At 42.7% G+C, this 16,151-nt stretch overlaps 1 protein-coding gene across 4 annotated transcripts in view; it reads left to right on the top strand.

The window, feature by feature from the left end:
* SLIT2 (slit guidance ligand 2) overlaps positions 1–16,151 on the top strand; it is a 739,121-nt gene that overhangs the window by 500,104 nt on the left and 222,866 nt on the right. For 2 of the 4 annotated variants that reach the window (XM_078678411.1, XM_078678409.1), the window contains exons 12-15: positions 6,938–7,009; positions 10,220–10,363; positions 10,560–10,723; positions 11,466–11,489. In XM_078678411.1, coding sequence (XP_078534537.1) covers positions 6,938–7,009; positions 10,220–10,363; positions 10,560–10,723; positions 11,466–11,489 — 404 coding nt within the window. The remainder of the gene's footprint in view (positions 1–6,937; positions 7,010–10,219; positions 10,364–10,559; positions 10,724–11,465; positions 11,490–16,151) is intronic. The other 2 variants (XM_078678412.1, XM_078678410.1) reach the window with 1 other exon arrangement.

Raw genomic sequence — 16,151 nt, 5'->3', positions numbered from 1 at the left:
GTTTGCGTGCTAGTCACCAGATGCAGAACGTGGTTGGAGAGAAAAGGCCTAGAGTTTGAGAATTCCATTCGCCATCCCTTTATTGCACATTCTGCTTTACACATACTGCCCACTGTAATAGGTGCCAGTCACTATGCAATGTGTTGATTAAATAAATTCAAGCCATTATCATACACAACCTCTCCATGGTGTTGCTGAAATAATTCTCCAGTTGGTTCCTTCCTGTGTAGTCAATATCAGGATGCATTATTTGCATTGTACACAGGGTTTACAACCTTTATACTGGGGTTAACTCTAATTTCCATTGCTAGTTCCAGCTCAAAATACTAATTGGTGCTGTTTACTATTAAATGTGACTTTTAATTCTGTGTATTTGCTGGCATTCCAAGGCAACCTTTTCTGTATCCAGCACAGGTGGGTGCAAATACATTTAGCTGTCTCTTGGTCTGAACTATTGTTTCCAATATGCGTAGAGGTGGCTTTTTGTCAGCCTATTGCATAATTGAAGGGCTTGAACTTTGTCTCACTTCCGTGCATCAGAGTTGGTTTTCCTCCCTATTCTAGTGATTGTCCTACCCATGAGCATTTTGGACTTACATTGTTCTGATTGGATGAGTTGTATCCTTCCGCTGCTTTGCTGAGAAGACTTTTTTTTATTTTACTTGCAACACATCAGTAGAGTGCATGGGTTTTCGTTCTCTCTTCCACATGCGCTGCTTCCTTCCTCATATTACCTCTTCTTCAAGATCATACACCCCCACACCCAAATCCACTCTTGGGGTTTACTTTCTCCTACCCCGCTCTTATCCAACCTTTCCTGTCTCATTAGTACTTTTAAATTATATATCTATAAATATATAGATATATTCACAGAAAAAAAACAAAGGTTAAAGTGACGTTATACTTGGGTGAAAATTTCATGGGCAGCATTTTAAACTAAAAAAACCAGAAATTCGCGTTATAGTTATGTTTAGTAAGCATAACTCTTGCCCTGAGGTTACTACAACCCGTAGCCCCCTCATTCAGTGTTGTCATCATTGATGTCATTGCAAATGTTGCAATGATATTATTGATGATGTCATAGTTCAAGTCACGACTGATTTAATGTGTGTGGTAATTAGCAGTGCATGGTGAGGGCTCGAGTTTTATTACCATTCGTAAAGGCAACCCATTCCCCACTGACAAGCGCAACCTTCCGCTGGTTATGGCCTGAGTGGGCTATAGGGCCTGGCCTTGGCCTGTGTCCAAACCCCCATGGGCAGCCAATCTAGAGCATGGGGCTAGTCACAGGGTTCGGCCGCACTGAGGCAGACCCAATCCCTTAGGGCCGATTTGTCAAAAAGGTAAGGAGGCATGCAGCCCCCCTCCCCATGCCTTTGCAGGTCCCCGTTGCCCAGGGCATATGTTGTTATTAAGGTAAGAGGGGCTCTGAAGCTGCAATTTGCTGATGAGGTGCTTCTTTTTTGTCATATTAGAGTGGTACATTTAAAAATAAATTGCAGGCACTTCATGATGCATGCGCTTGCAACAATCGTAATACATGCGTGCATATGTCACAAGGCACCCATGTCCACGAGTCATGATACATGCCCACATGTACATCTTGACATGATGTATAGCGACCATCTTGATACAGGTATCTTTAATAAGAAACACATACCAAGTATGCTGGTTATGTGTTCACATGCGTCTCCGATGAGTCTTGCTGTAAACGTTTGCTTGTTATCAAGGTGTCAACTTCACATTTACTTTGATGTACTAAATGTCTGAGTTTTAAGTGAGATTTGCAAAGACACTCCTGTATGTCACAATATCATCTACAGATATATCGTCTGACATATTGTCCTAAATATGGTTTACAAAAATATTGTCCCATTGGAATGATATTGATTTTCTATTATTAACTCAAGTGAGGCGATATTTCTTGTAATTATATTCAGGAGACAGCATATATATCAGAACACATTCTGGCAACAAAGTTTTGATGCCCAGCTGCACTGGCGGTTCTTTGCTATTAAATTGTAGGTCAAATTTAGGAATAGGCTAGCAAATCACTCTGAATACATTATTAGTTCTGTTACTGTATTTTATGTTATGTTATTCACTTTCTATGCAGCAGCAAATTCACTATTACTGGACCCACTTGTCATTTGCAACTGTATAAAACAATCATGGCAAAACCAGAATGTCTCTTCTCTAAAAGGTCGAGCTATTTGCTTTGATTATGCTTTTTGGCAATTACGTGTATGTGCATGCCTAAATATGCATACCGGCCCACTCCTGCCAATTTTGTAAAGGGTTTTCAATTAAAGAAGCCCCATCTAAGATGGCCACCAATGCGGATCCATGCATAATGTCTTTTGCACATATGTGCTCCATTACAGGTGCATTGTGATGCATGGTGGTAATTTTTATTTACTGTTCTAACACTATGCCTGTCTTGCAGACAGTCATATTAGAATGTTATTTGCAGCTTTGCAAAATTTGCAGATGACAGGCCTTCAAGAAAAATGTTAAAATTAAATATTTTCCACAGGGAATAGAACCGGGGCCATTTGGAACTAGAGTTGGCGTCTGGAAATCAGATGGAGAAGTGAAGTGACAGGAAATGGAGAGAGGAGATACCCACACTTTCAGAGAGTGTTCACTGTAAAATAAGAAAACTATATACCTCCTTCAAGCCATGATTAGATGGCTAGAACTCATCCAATCAAATCACTGTGAGATAGTATTGATCCTGGGTGGAAGAAACGCAACAATAGATTGGAAAGCCATTGAATAAAATGCAGACAAGTTAGATTGACAACAAAGCCTCCCTTTCATGAGCGAGGGGCTGACCCAAAGTCCACGCTAAATGTATGTAAGCGTTGGAATTGATCAGTCTGCCAGTCTGTAGCCGAAACCTAAAAAGAGAAAGACAAGAAAGTGGATAATGCAGTTGGTGAGCCTTATTAAGAGTTTGGTGAGCGGGATATGTACTCACACAAGTGACTGACCGTATTAAAAGTGTCATAGGCAATGATGCATTTGTAATAGAGTGGGCAGGATGTCTACAATGTTTGTGATGAAGTCTCCCATCCACTAAGTGATAAATAAGGACCGAAGTCTGCAAAGAGATCCAGAAAACTGAGCACTGGGATGTAATTGGCTGCCAGACAGCATATGGAAGTCCCCAGTATTACTGAGGTGGAACACATATGACTGTGTGAAAGTTAGCTTAGTCAACCTAAAATCTCACCTCTGTGCCTGCCAGCATTCTATTTCACTTTCACGTGCAAATGTTTGGAAAATGTAGAAAAAGAATTGAAGGCAGAAGTACTTGAGAAGTGTAACATTTCTCTTTTTTAAAGTGAGAGAAAGCCACCCGACAAAATGAAATGGATTCTCCAGGGACAGATGGAGAGTGCGTTTTAGGTCTCGGGACCTATAAGCTGCGAAGCAGCTTCCCTGTCCGGAGAATTAATGTCAGTTAGTAGGGCAGTTTAGACCCGCCTCTCAGCTCCGTTCGCTTCCATTGGCTGGCTTCCTAAACAGAGGCCAGCCATTGGAAGAGAAGTGAGTCACTCCAAACAAGCCCCGTCTTTTTCGGATTTGGGGGCGTAAGTTTTGCTGTTCTTTAGCTCGTGACGTCGTCTGTCACTCAGGACAGCAAAACACGCCCCCAAATCCGAAAAATTTCAGAAGCTTTGAGGCAGCCATTGTTGCCCAGCCGGTGCCCGCCGAGTAAGGTGATGCTGCCGCTTTCCACCCACACTAGAGCCGCTTCCTCTGCTCTGACGCGGACAAGGGCAGTCAGGTAAGTTTTCTTTTTTTTGAAAATGTATTTTTTAACCCCCTGCGCCTGTCCCCCCCCCCCCCCGCGTGTCCCGTCCCCCCCCGCGTGTCCCGTCCCCCTGCGCGAGTCTTGACCCCCTGCGCGAGTCTTGTTTAAATACTTTTTTTAATTATGTTGATAGCGCACAGAGCGCTTTATTTTGGGAAGCCGGTGCCCACCCGGCGAGAATTCCCTTATCGCCGCCGGCCCGCGACCAGGAAGTCAGGCAGGCCGGGGCAGGACAACCGCAACCGGAAGTAGGAGGGCGGGAGCCTACCCCGCCTCCCACCGAAGACTCGCGGCCGGTTTAAGCACTGGAGCAAGCAGGATCCTACCCTGCGCCCGGTGCCCTCGCCTGGAGAGGGAAAGGGAGCGTGTTGGTTCCCCCGCAGGGCTCCCCCGAGGAAGAGAGCCCCACCCGCCGCCATTGCCAGCACCCGGTCCCAGAAGCAGGACCGGGGGAATAGGAGGACGCCGCCTGCACCGAGGAGCCTCCGCCTGAGAGTCCGGTGAGTGTGCTCGGGCAGGGGGAGGCTCAGGCTGCATTCTGTTCGAGCCCAGAGGCTCTTGGGGGCCATAGCTGCTTCGAGTCCCCAGGAGGGAGCTCCATCGAAGAGGCAGCATTTGGTTGTTGGAGGAGCCCAGAGAGGCTCAGGGGCCCAATTGTCATTTCGAGTCCCCCGGGAGGGACTCCAACGCTAGTGACGGGCCCAGAGAGGTTCATCTCCGGGGTGTCTGCGGGACCCTGAGCGGATCTATCTCCTCTGGCACCTCTAGCGCTATATGAGGCGAGGCGGCACCCAGCTTTCGCTAATACTGCTCTCTTCTCTGCCCAGCAGTCCTTCCATCTGCCCCTACTTCTCCTTTTCCTCATTCTCTCCTTAGCTACCTCTTTTCTTCATTCTCCCATGTTTCATCTTCTGCCCGCTTCTTGCATTTCCTCCCTCTATCTCTTTTCGTTCCGTTCCTACTTGTCCCCCTCTTCCTTCCCTCTCCCCTTCTTTCTCTCCCTTCCTTCTACTTTACTGTATTTCTCTTCCTTCCCCTCTCTCTCTGAATACTCCTGTTCTTTGTTATCTTCACCAGACACAGCTGAGACAAGCTGTCCTGTGTCTTGCTGGATTCAGCCATTCATACTTCTGAGGCCAATAGAATCAGCATACTGGGCTGGCTTATAGAGTGACACATTGCCAGCCCATCCACCATTCCTTGTTACGTAATTATTTTGTAGACTACTTTCTTGAATCGTAATCTACTTGTATCGGGGATGGAGTTACCATTCCGTTTGTTAGCCCCGGTGTGGATTAGGACCATTGACATTTTTTCTGACGCCACAGCACGTGGTACGCCTTGTTTATGTAGTAATTGGTGTATTAAAAAAAATGTTTTATCCATGAATTTGACTCCCCTTTTTGTCAGACACGTTTACTGGAACATTCTAGACCGCTAACTAATAAACTTTGAGCTCCGTGACAGATTGGAGTCTCGGAAGTGAGGGAGACGGGCATGTCCTCTCAGTTGTGGTCCCTCCCTCGCTAGGTCCTCTCCACGCCTCTAGTCCTTACACCCGGTCTACGTCACTTCCGCCATAAACAGATTTGGCTCTGCGTGGAACAAGGAAAAGAAAGAAGGTTGTTGTACAACAGTCTGGCTGTGTAACGGTGGCTTACCTGAGTAGCAGGTACTGTGCGAATGTGAGCGATGCGCCTAGTCTATGACCCCACTTGGTGTGATTTTTTATTTCTCTCCAAATTCAAGATCATTGGGCATGTCTGAGACGGGAGTATAATGCCCCTCTGGGCTCGCGGGGGAATACTGTTTTGCCTTTTCAAAAGGATGGATCACGGGTTGCCCCTTATGCTTGCCTTTGCTACTCTTCAGGACATGCTACTGTTAAGAGAATATATCACTAAGCTTGGTGCAATGGAGGGAGGCAGGCTTCCAGCAGCTAGAACCCAGGGGTGATAAGCTCCGATGGAATTTCAAAGGAGAATGTGAACGGAGAAAACCTTGCAGCATGATTTAATTTGATTATGAGTCGGAGTAAAACAGTATTTTTCTGAAGGAGCTGATTAGTACAACATATTTAATGCTCCACAGCCCTGTCAACCTCTGCCTAAAATGAACTTCTTGGCGGTCACGCTAAGCCAACGCCGGCGACTCCGCAACCAAAGTAAATATTCATATGATAACGGAAAAGATGGCACTAATCAGATACCCCTAGCGATATTCTATTTGTGCTCGCTGGGCTTCTTCCAGGAGTCGCAGCCCTCTCTTGTCAGTTGTCGCTCCGTTGAGAACTTAATTTTATCACTTGTGTGCCTTCAGCAAACCGTTTCATTTTTTTGCACATTCCTTATTATATCATATCGTACTCTCTTTCTTTTCGAGGGGTACCTTCTGAGAAAACACTTCTGGTTTTCTAGGGATTTCCGAGCTGTGTGGGCTGTGAGAGCTGTGTGGGCTGTGAGAGCTGTGTGGGCTGTGAGAGCTGTGTGGGCTGTGAGAGCTGTGAGAGCTGTGTGGGCTGTGAGAGCTGTGTGGGCTGTGAGAGCTGTGTGGTGTGGGCTGTGAGAGCTGTGTGGTGTGGGCTGTGAGAGCTGTGTGGGCTGTGAGAGCTGTGTGGGCTGTGTAGTCTGTGTGTGCGTGTAGTCTGTGTGTGCGTGTGTAGTCTGTGTGTGCGTGTGTAGTCTCTGTGTGCGTGTGTAGTCTGTGTGTGTGTGTGTGTAGTCTGTGTGTGTAGTCTGTGTGTGGGTGGCTTTGTGTGTGTGGCTCTGTGTGGGCGTAAATGCTATAGGTCATGCATTTGCGAGCTATTAAGCTATTGGCATTGTAAATGAAAATGCCATTTATTTAACGATTAAACTATTGGCAATGTAAATGACAATGCCATTTATTTATGATTTAAAAAAAAGTCATGGGCAATGCCAATAGCTCTACATTTAATAATGCCGATACCATTGCATTGTAAATGCTTGTTTCCTAGTTGTCTTTGATTGCTTGCACTGTGTAGCCTTGACTCATTTGGATGACATTTAGATTTGAGGTACCTTAATAAGACAAACGCTGATATTAATATTTGGATGATGGTCTTGTTAATTGTTTTTCTCTTTTTTTCTGCAGCGTTCTCTATGGAAACAAAATTACAGAACTTCCAAAAAGTCTGTTCGAGGGCCTTTTCTCTTTGCAGTTGTTGTAAGTGTTTAATAACTTTCTCCTGTATGGTTGCATGCACATATTGTCTCAGCCGTCGTTGTAAGGGCAGGCAAGGAATTGTGGGAATTAAGCATGACCGTCTACATTAGTTTTCATGGGCTGACAAACAATTACAGAAGCTTCATATTTATGTTACCATTTCGGATCTAATTCGCTAACTGTGCTGGCATCATTTGTGGGCCCATGTGCACTGAAGTGGATTTCCATTAAACTCTGTAGATTGTTTCCTGGAGCTAGGATTATGAGACTAAAGCACATATGTCGGTAGAACCAGAAGGCCATGCGATCAGGGCTGGGCATTGCCAAAGGTGTGCATTTATCCCGTTGGTTGAGGTGTTTGACTTAATTTTAAGAGAAAGAATATAAAGCTTATTAAACTTGGGAATAATGGTTGCAACTATTTTATGCTAAATATTAATGTAAAATATTTTCTATATTTATATGTAGAACGTTTTTTAAAATGCAACACTTTTACTTTAAATTGAAATGTAAATATTCTGGATATATTTAGTAAAAATATAAAATTGTATTATGTAATAATAATTATTACAAATGATTAATAGAATTAATGAAAAGTAATTTGATAATATAATAAAAATGAATATTACCCTCCTTTGTAAATTAAAAAAAGTAATTAACAAATGTTAAAATAAAAAAAATATCATTGTTAGATATATATTTACAATAAATTAACATTTATGTTTGTAACTATTTTACATAATTTAATTTAATGTAATATTATTTCCTATGGGGTTTATTTCAAGTCCATACCGCCATTATTTTCTGGGGGAGTTTTTTACAGTATCAGTCAGTGTCCATGGGTGGTGCTGGACTCGCGCTTTGAGCTGCAGTACATTTACAACATTGTGTGCCCTTTTTAGCAGCACTAAGTGTAGAAGTGCAGTTTGTGGGTGAGTGCAGGTACCTCCATATTCCATTCCCACCCTTTGCGTAACTGCTCCTTACTCCTACTAAACCCCTTCCCTTTAGTCATAAAAGTTCCCAATTTTCCGGCCTGTTATTCTGTCCCTCCACATTTACTACTAGAACGTATACCAATGTGGGTGGAATCTCTGCAGTAGGACGCGATTTCTACACTGAAAGATATAGGTGAGGCGGAGGCGTAGGCCTCGGCATGTATTTTGTGGATAGTATTTTGTAGTGCATTTTTAGTACTACTGTCGTTCTACAAAACATTCTGAAAAGTGCAGTTTATAAATAGGTCCTTCTGTATGCTTGCACAAAGTCTATGGACCTTACTTCTTTTGTGCCTCCATGTTTTATCTTAAGTTTTGTTACCTCTCTTCTCCACGCTGGGAACATACATAGTGGATTGCCCTTGCACAGATCTTTTTCTTTTAGACTTATGTTTCAAAGAATTAGGATCACTTCCAGAACTAGATGGTAAACAGGAGCCTTGACAAAACATGCACCATCTCAACCAGCACTCACTGTTGAATGCAGACAAAAGTGTAGTAATGGAACAGCATGGCTGGGTCCTACACCCTTAACAGACCGGACTGAAAGTTACATTAATGGCCAAAAGAACTTCTGGGTCTATCACATTTTACTGCTTGCCTATCTTTTTACTGAGGCTTCTCATGGGTCTCCACTTTTCCCCACAGTCTCTGTATGGTATGCACAAGACCAATCAGTGGCGTGTTAGAGCAAACATTTTGCACACCTTGGTCTAACAATCACTAACCGAGCTAAGAAGTAGAGTGCACCATGAAAGGGCAGTGTCACCAACTTGATTATTTAGTAAAATAAATGGTGCCCACCGTATGTTGTGGTCCTTGAGACTTGAAAGAGGATGTTACCTTTACTAAGTTTCAGCTCCTGATCTTCTTCTTTAGTGACACAATGTCTGGAGAGAGACTATTCTTTGTCGTTCCTACTCCGCAGGTCAAAACTCTTCCAGGAAAGGAATCTTTGAAATCCTTATATAGAGAAAGTGTGAAGTAATTGTGAGTTAGTAGTTGTAAAATAAATTCAAAAGCACTCTGGTAAAAATAAATAACTGATGTGTTTTATTGAAGATTCTCCAGCTCCATGCCTTCACAGAGGGTGTATCAGAATTCTCCAAATGAGCAAGCATGAGAATGTGCTTAACATTCACAAAGAGTGCATGAAAGAAGTGCAACAATTGTAACGGTTATGTGCCCAGTAAAGATACTTGGCCTAATTACAAAAACTTTCCAACATTCTTAAGCTGGCAGTTATGTTTACCATCAGTTTTTTTTAATGCCTGGGTGGAAAGGGGTTACAGGAAGCAAACCATGTCCCATTGACTAGCCCGTTCCTCCCCAGTGCTCGATAGTAGTAAAAATAAAAATGTAAATGTAGTACTTGTATAGCGCACGTATCACAGCAAGGGCATCAAGGCGCTTGTACGCATACCGCTGTGGAACCCTTCCTGGCTTCTCCCTGTGAAGTGTCCACTCCTGGCCACCCCCAGGGTGAAGCCAGGCATCCTAGCGCTGTTGGGGCCGTTGTGGAGATTAAGCAAGCTATTGCCCAGAGTTGCAGAGTGGGACCCATGATTAGAATAGGGACCGAGGCGAGAGAAATATCAGGTCCGAGGGAATTATTGCGCCCAAGACCCGCCGGGGCGGGAATTGAACCCTGGTCCCGGGCCAGACCTTTGCATCAGGGTCTGCCGCTCTAATCATTGAGCCACACTTCTCCGTAAATCCTGTACTTTGTGGAAGGTACCGCGCGGTAGAAGAGAGCGAAACTATTATGCATGGAACTTGCTTTCATGCAAATGAGATGTGTCTTGTTGAGACACGCGCCCGTGCAGATGAGCAACGTCTCTTGCTCATCGACACAGGCCTTTGTGCAACAGGCAGTGTGTCCCACCTGTCCGTGCATATTGTTATTAATGTACTGAGGTCCATTGTGTGTTGTGTGGAACACTAACATTCTGAAATGACCAATAGATTACACTTATACAACTTATGTCAGGAGTGCTGCCGGTGCTACCATACCTGGTGATTGCAGAGCCAATGCATAAAATATCACAATGCATGGCACTTCTCAGCCACATTAGCTGCTTCCTTTTAATCTCACTAATCTCCGCCTAGGGGCCAGTAAAGCATTAAGTTATTGCAGGGGCAGGTTGTACAGGTGGTGTTTGCAGATGTTGTCATGCTGACCTTCCGCTGTGTATTTTCTGTGTTGGAACAGGTTGCTGAATGCCAACAAGTTAAACTGCTTACGAGTGGATGCTTTCCAGGATCTTCACAACCTCAACCTTCTCTCCTTATATGACAACAAGCTTCAGACTATTGCGAAAGGCACATTTTCGCCGCTGCGTGCTGTTCAGACACTGTATGTATTTTTCCTGTCACTTCTGCTTAGTGGTCACTAGGAGAGATTGCTAACGGGGGGGAAATGGCTTAGTTAGTGCTGTCACAATGGTAATTTCATTCTGTGTGCATTCCCGCTCTAGAGCAGACTAATACTTTAAAAAGTGACCGGTCACTTGAAAATAATGTGTAAAATTATTTCCATTCATCCCTGAAAGGCATTTGGCTCAGAACCCATTTATCTGTGACTGCCATCTGAAGTGGTTGGCGGATTATCTTCACACAAACCCCATTGAGACCAGCGGTGCCCGCTGTACCAGCCCCCGCAGACTGGCTAACAAAAGGATCGGCCAGATCAAAAGCAAGAAATTCCGCTGCTCAGGTAATTTGCTTAGTTCAGCTGCTATTTTTTCTTTTGTTGCTAAAAACAGTAGTTATAGAAGTACTGGCAAAGGCAGCTGGCTTCTTCTGAATTATTGGGCGCTCTTGAACCCGGCTTTGTTGTTGACTAAAGAGAAACGTTGAGGGGAGGGCGGTGTTGATCCTGCAGCTTTCGCTGTGGGTTGTGTTGGCACAGAAGGGGTCTACATTCAGCAGTGAAGCTGGCAGTGCTGCGTCGTGGCATATTGCACACCCTCTCTTTTGTAAGGAACCACATTCTTTCTTTTGTTCCAAAAATATTAAAATTTTAAGTAGTGTTTGAATTACTGCAAAATCCTCACTGTTTTCGGCTACTTCTTGATCCCTGTTTTGTTTGTTAACCAAAGAACCTCAATGTGAAATTAACTGTTTACATCTTGAAATCTGGTGCCTCTCCTCACTTGGTTCCCAACCCTAAAAGGCCTACCCTTGATATGGTGTCCACCTGTCCCATGGGCTTCTTTTTGTAGTCTTTTGCTGTTTCATGGTTGAGTCCAAATATTTCTTTTTGTTCATGTTTCAGGTGCCTGCGCCACCAAATGCTTACTTTGTGTTTCACCAGCTCCTGCTTTGATTCCATATTTTGTGCACTAGATTGTCTGTTATTAACTTCATTCCTTTCTTAATGTAATTAAGCTCATTCTCTGCTTCCTGACATTCGGCCCATCTTTTCTGTGTTTTTCTCTCTCTTCTTGTTGCTATAGCAAAAGAACAGTATTTCATTCCAGGTAGGTTTGGCTCTACAGTTGGACTGGCTAACCCTGAGAAGGAAACCATTGTGTTGTTATAGTGTCTAGAAGAGGCGCTGCATGTCGTTTTGAAGCACACAACAGCCATGTTTGTGGCGACCTCCCAGTGTCCTCTGTAGGCTAATAGCAGCCTTGTTTTCTGAACCTCTGAGACACTGCATGCAGCCCTCTTCCCTTTTTAGATGTTTTGTTGTATATGTCTGATAGTGCTAAGACAAAACGACCCGTTCTTATCCAACTGTTCCTTCTGGTCCCTTTTGCCTATAAAATGTGCTTCAAAAGGTAAACATCGCCTTCTTTGTGGTCTTGTACTCCCTTATGAAAATCTACATAATGCTCTTGTAACTCCATTCTGCCTGCAATGTCAAAATGTTGCTCACAGGTAACATTTAGAGTAGCAATATTAGAAACATATTGATGTGTATTCTGCCACTACATGAACATAAATTAAATGCTCACTAAATTGGAGCTTATTAGTTGGTCCAGCGACCTGAATGCAGAGTTGTATGTCGCCAGTATAAGTCTGAAATTGTAGCGCCGCACCATGAATTAAGTTGAAATTAATTGATAGGAGGTAAAAGTCAAAGAAAATGGATGACAGAACAGAGCCTGGGGTACACTACAGCTAATGGGAAAGAAGAGAAGGCTAAGGATCAAAGCTTGTGTCATTGACCCCTCTCTTTAAGGATCAGATGGCTACCATTCATGATTAAGCTTTTTTTTTATTTGTAAAATTATTTTCCTTTGCCCAGAAAAAAAGAGACAGAAGTGGATTTCTTTAAATAGAAAATGGATCAGACTTTTGGCTTGCAGAGGTCTAACGATCTGCCTGGATCTGCAGGTTTGCACCCATCTGCAGGTTTGCTGCAGGTTTGCTGTAGCAGCAAAGCTGCACCGCTGCCCTTATGCACCCTTCACGTTGAGACCACTATATATATACTGTGCCTAGGTATGGAAACCACGGATGAGATCCTGGCTCAGTAACCACCAGTCTACACACAGTAACCACCAGTCTACACAATGACTGATATCTGCATCTTGGGTGACTCTATATTGTGATAACATTAGGGATGTTTTTGTGGGCTCTCGCCACACTCTACTTATGCTATAATGTGCTGTTGTCTCATTGTCACATATCAGTATGTAATTAGTTTTGTTGAAATAGTGCAAACCGCCTTACTTGTATCGACTGAAATGCCCCAAAGCTGGAACCCCAGCTAAGACAGCATTATTCTGCCAGTGTTCAGACTGCCTTTCTGGATAAGTTATAGCCTGCTTTCCTCTGATTATGATTTAAAAATCGCTTTCCGTTTGATAAGAATCGATGTAATCTTACTCTAGTTGCCAATTGCATTTCTTGTAAATCCTAACAATGGTGGTTTCTGAGTGTGAGAGATAGGTCTCCTCTGTACCTGTATTAGCACTTGTTTTCTTTTGCCGGAAGGTTTTGACTTTCAGGGGTCCCTTCTCCCTTATAGAAAGAGGTGTAGACACTCTACCCCTTTGCATAGTGGTCCTTCAGTACTGTGCTATCAAGGTAGCTCAGGCAGCCTCTGCTACATGTAATAGCCTACAGTAAGGTTTATATGGTTTATGTCATCTATTCCTCTGGGCACCATACATACTATTAATTCCTCATCTTCAGGTTCACTGCTCAGAGGGGTGTATGTTTGACTGTGGGTGACGCCTCTAAACTAGAGCTCTTCCCTCCTGCCTGTCATTCCCTTCCCTCCTTCTAGGCCCACCTCACTTTGTTTGGGAGGGAAGGCAAATATGAGAATTCTGAGGGGATTGGCTTGTATTGCCTCTCCCTAGGAGATGTTACGCTCTTTCTAAAAAAAAATATTTCTAATTGATACCCTTTGGACCTCAAAGAAAGTAACAATTTGTGCACCCTGCTTTGTCATTTCCTCTTAGGAATCTATCGAATAGTTTCATTGGAAAACCCATCTCTGCACAAGATGTGAACAGGGATTCTGGAGCCCGCTAAAAACTTAGAGGGGCCTCCCCTGGAATTTTAGAGAATCAAGAAAGTACTTCACTGAACCATCACCCAGACTGTCTAAGATTACTGTTTTGCTTCCCCAGACCCACAAAACAGCATCACTTAAAAATGTGGACACCTTCTTGCGGTGAACCCTGCTGACAAGTAGAGTGTTTAGAGAACTGACTGACTTGCAGACATTATTAGCCATATACTTGGATCTTCCTTGCATTGTCAGACCCGACAAGATCAATGCAGAGAGCCATTGAACAAACAACTTTGTCATGTACTCCAGTGCCATGCAAGAATCAGCTTTGTCTGACTTCCAGTAGGCAGGCCGGTGTATATGTATGCTTTAAAGGCTGGAGGCATTTCTGCATAGGCTGAGCTTCCAACTTTGCTCTCCCTCATTGAAATTGAGAGGAATACCAGAATGTAAGTCCAGATTTGATGGATCGGCACCAAACGTGCTATGGCAAATAGCATTTGTGCAAAGGTTTGGTCAGATTCGTTGAACCACGCGAATTACAACTTTACAATGGAATCTCTGGCTTAAACTTAACTACATACTAGCTATTGTGTATAATATATATTTCTGCTAAATAAATGTGGCCCGATAACAAGTTAATTATAGCATTTATACTAATGAAACTCACATTCACAATTTATTACTACATTTCAAAAATAAAATGCGAGTTTATTACTAAAGTACAGGGAACATGACCTGAGAAACATACTTTTCACTGCTTCACAGATTGCATTGAACAATTATTTTACACATGGAAACAATTCTCCTAATAGTCAGATATCTCTTGAGTGTGATTTTCCCTTGCTGGACACAGTTAACCCCTTGCCGCCTGGTTTTGGTTAAATACAATCGTTAAAACACACACATAAAATGCGGAGGCATAATCCAATATGCTATTTATTTATTACCATTGTTGAAGGTGGGGAAAGGCACCATGCCTCACTGGAGACTTCGCCTTTCATGAATCTCAAGCTTTCCTCACAGTTCAGAATAGGTGAAGCCTGGAGTGGGTCATGACGCCCCACCTCTTTGTCAAGGACTGTAACAAACAACATATAGTACTCTACACCAATGCTTAATTTGTGGAAAAATAAGTGCCAGGCCAAAAGATATTTCTTAGGAGGCGACTTCAGTTTTCACCACAACTCTCCCTGCCATATGCAAGTACGGTGCTACCTACTTACCATCATATTCTTTGAAATGCAACAATATGCTCTATTTCTGCCTATCCACAACTGTAAGAATGGCTTGGAGGTGCTGGTATTGTTATTGCTTTTGAATTTTTCAATGAAAAATCGTCTTGAGCTGATTATAATATACAGGGCCAACTTGTGGTGGATCATGATAAATATGTGCCATTGTCAAGAAGCACCGGCACAAAGTCTGCATCTGCTATGTCATTTTTTCATGTTTATTGTCAGCTAGTTAGTCAAGATGCAATGGCTTACGTTCATACCATAATGTTTAATCATATTGAAGAGACATTTTGACTGTTAGGATAGTTGATTCCTTGTGTAAAGTAATGATTATATGCAACTTGTGAGGCAGAAAACACTGTTTTTCTAAAGTCACTTTTGCTGTTCTGGGCTAATAAACTGGAATTTGAGCCTCACACTGTAATAATAAATGTGTTAATATGTGTTTATTAGTACAACTGCTCTAAATAACATGTTTTATTGGGCTACTTTTATTTTCAGTGCCATGGCACATCCCACGGATAGGGTTGATATTTTCTACTAGCATATGGCTAGATGCGAACTATGTGTAAAATCTGATGGATTTACTGTGTTTTTATATGGAATTTGCCACATATTTGGGCTCTTAAATTACTTCTAGTATATGCCTGAAGTGGTTATGTACAAATCGATTTGACATAATCTTACCTAGGTGGCAATTGTAACATATTCTTCCCTTGGTCAGAAATCTTTCCGTCAACTGATGTTCCATCATAATTCTTGTCTGCAATTTGGTAGCAGAAGATAGATCAGTTCTGCAGCTGAGCAAATCTCTGTATTGATAGCTGGTACAGTTGTTCCACTTCATTCTAACCCTACATTGCTATCTGCTCTGCAGCACTCACACTGTATAGCACATTGATTGCAGTGAGCTCACTTTACTGTAAATGCTAGGATATGTGTTAAGCTTATGGTGGATTTTGCAACTATTGGAGACTTTTTGGAAATTACTTAGTTGAAGGATGAAAAGTAAATACAATGCCTAAGTCAAGTGGCTGGATTCAACACACCCTTTTTGTGCTAATATATCTACAAAATATTTGTTCATATTTGTGTATGCCTTAATAATTTAAATTATACCATTATAACCTCTGCTGCGAATTTCTTTCATGGGTTTATGTAGTGCAAATAATTAGAAAGTTAGTATATGCCTTCCTCTGCTCTGCTAAGCATCAGAGATTGTAGTCCAAATGTGCTATGTTGTATTTTGCTGAACTAATAATTGAGGATCCGAACCTCCTCTCTTCTTATTTTTTTTAAAAAGGGTGCATTTATTGTACTAGTGCTTTGCCCTGACATGAAAACTTAAGAATAGCGTTCATTGACTTCATATTTGATATCCCGTTGTTAGGCTTAGAACAGGAGAAGTACTGACATTTACTTTAGTCTCAGTC

The sequence above is a fragment of the Lissotriton helveticus genome, chromosome 2_2 (genome assembly GCF_964261635.1).
Source record: "Lissotriton helveticus chromosome 2_2, aLisHel1.1, whole genome shotgun sequence".
Classification (NCBI taxonomy): Eukaryota; Metazoa; Chordata; class Amphibia; order Caudata; family Salamandridae; genus Lissotriton; species Lissotriton helveticus.
This window is presented reverse-complemented; position numbering and strand designations above follow the sequence as displayed.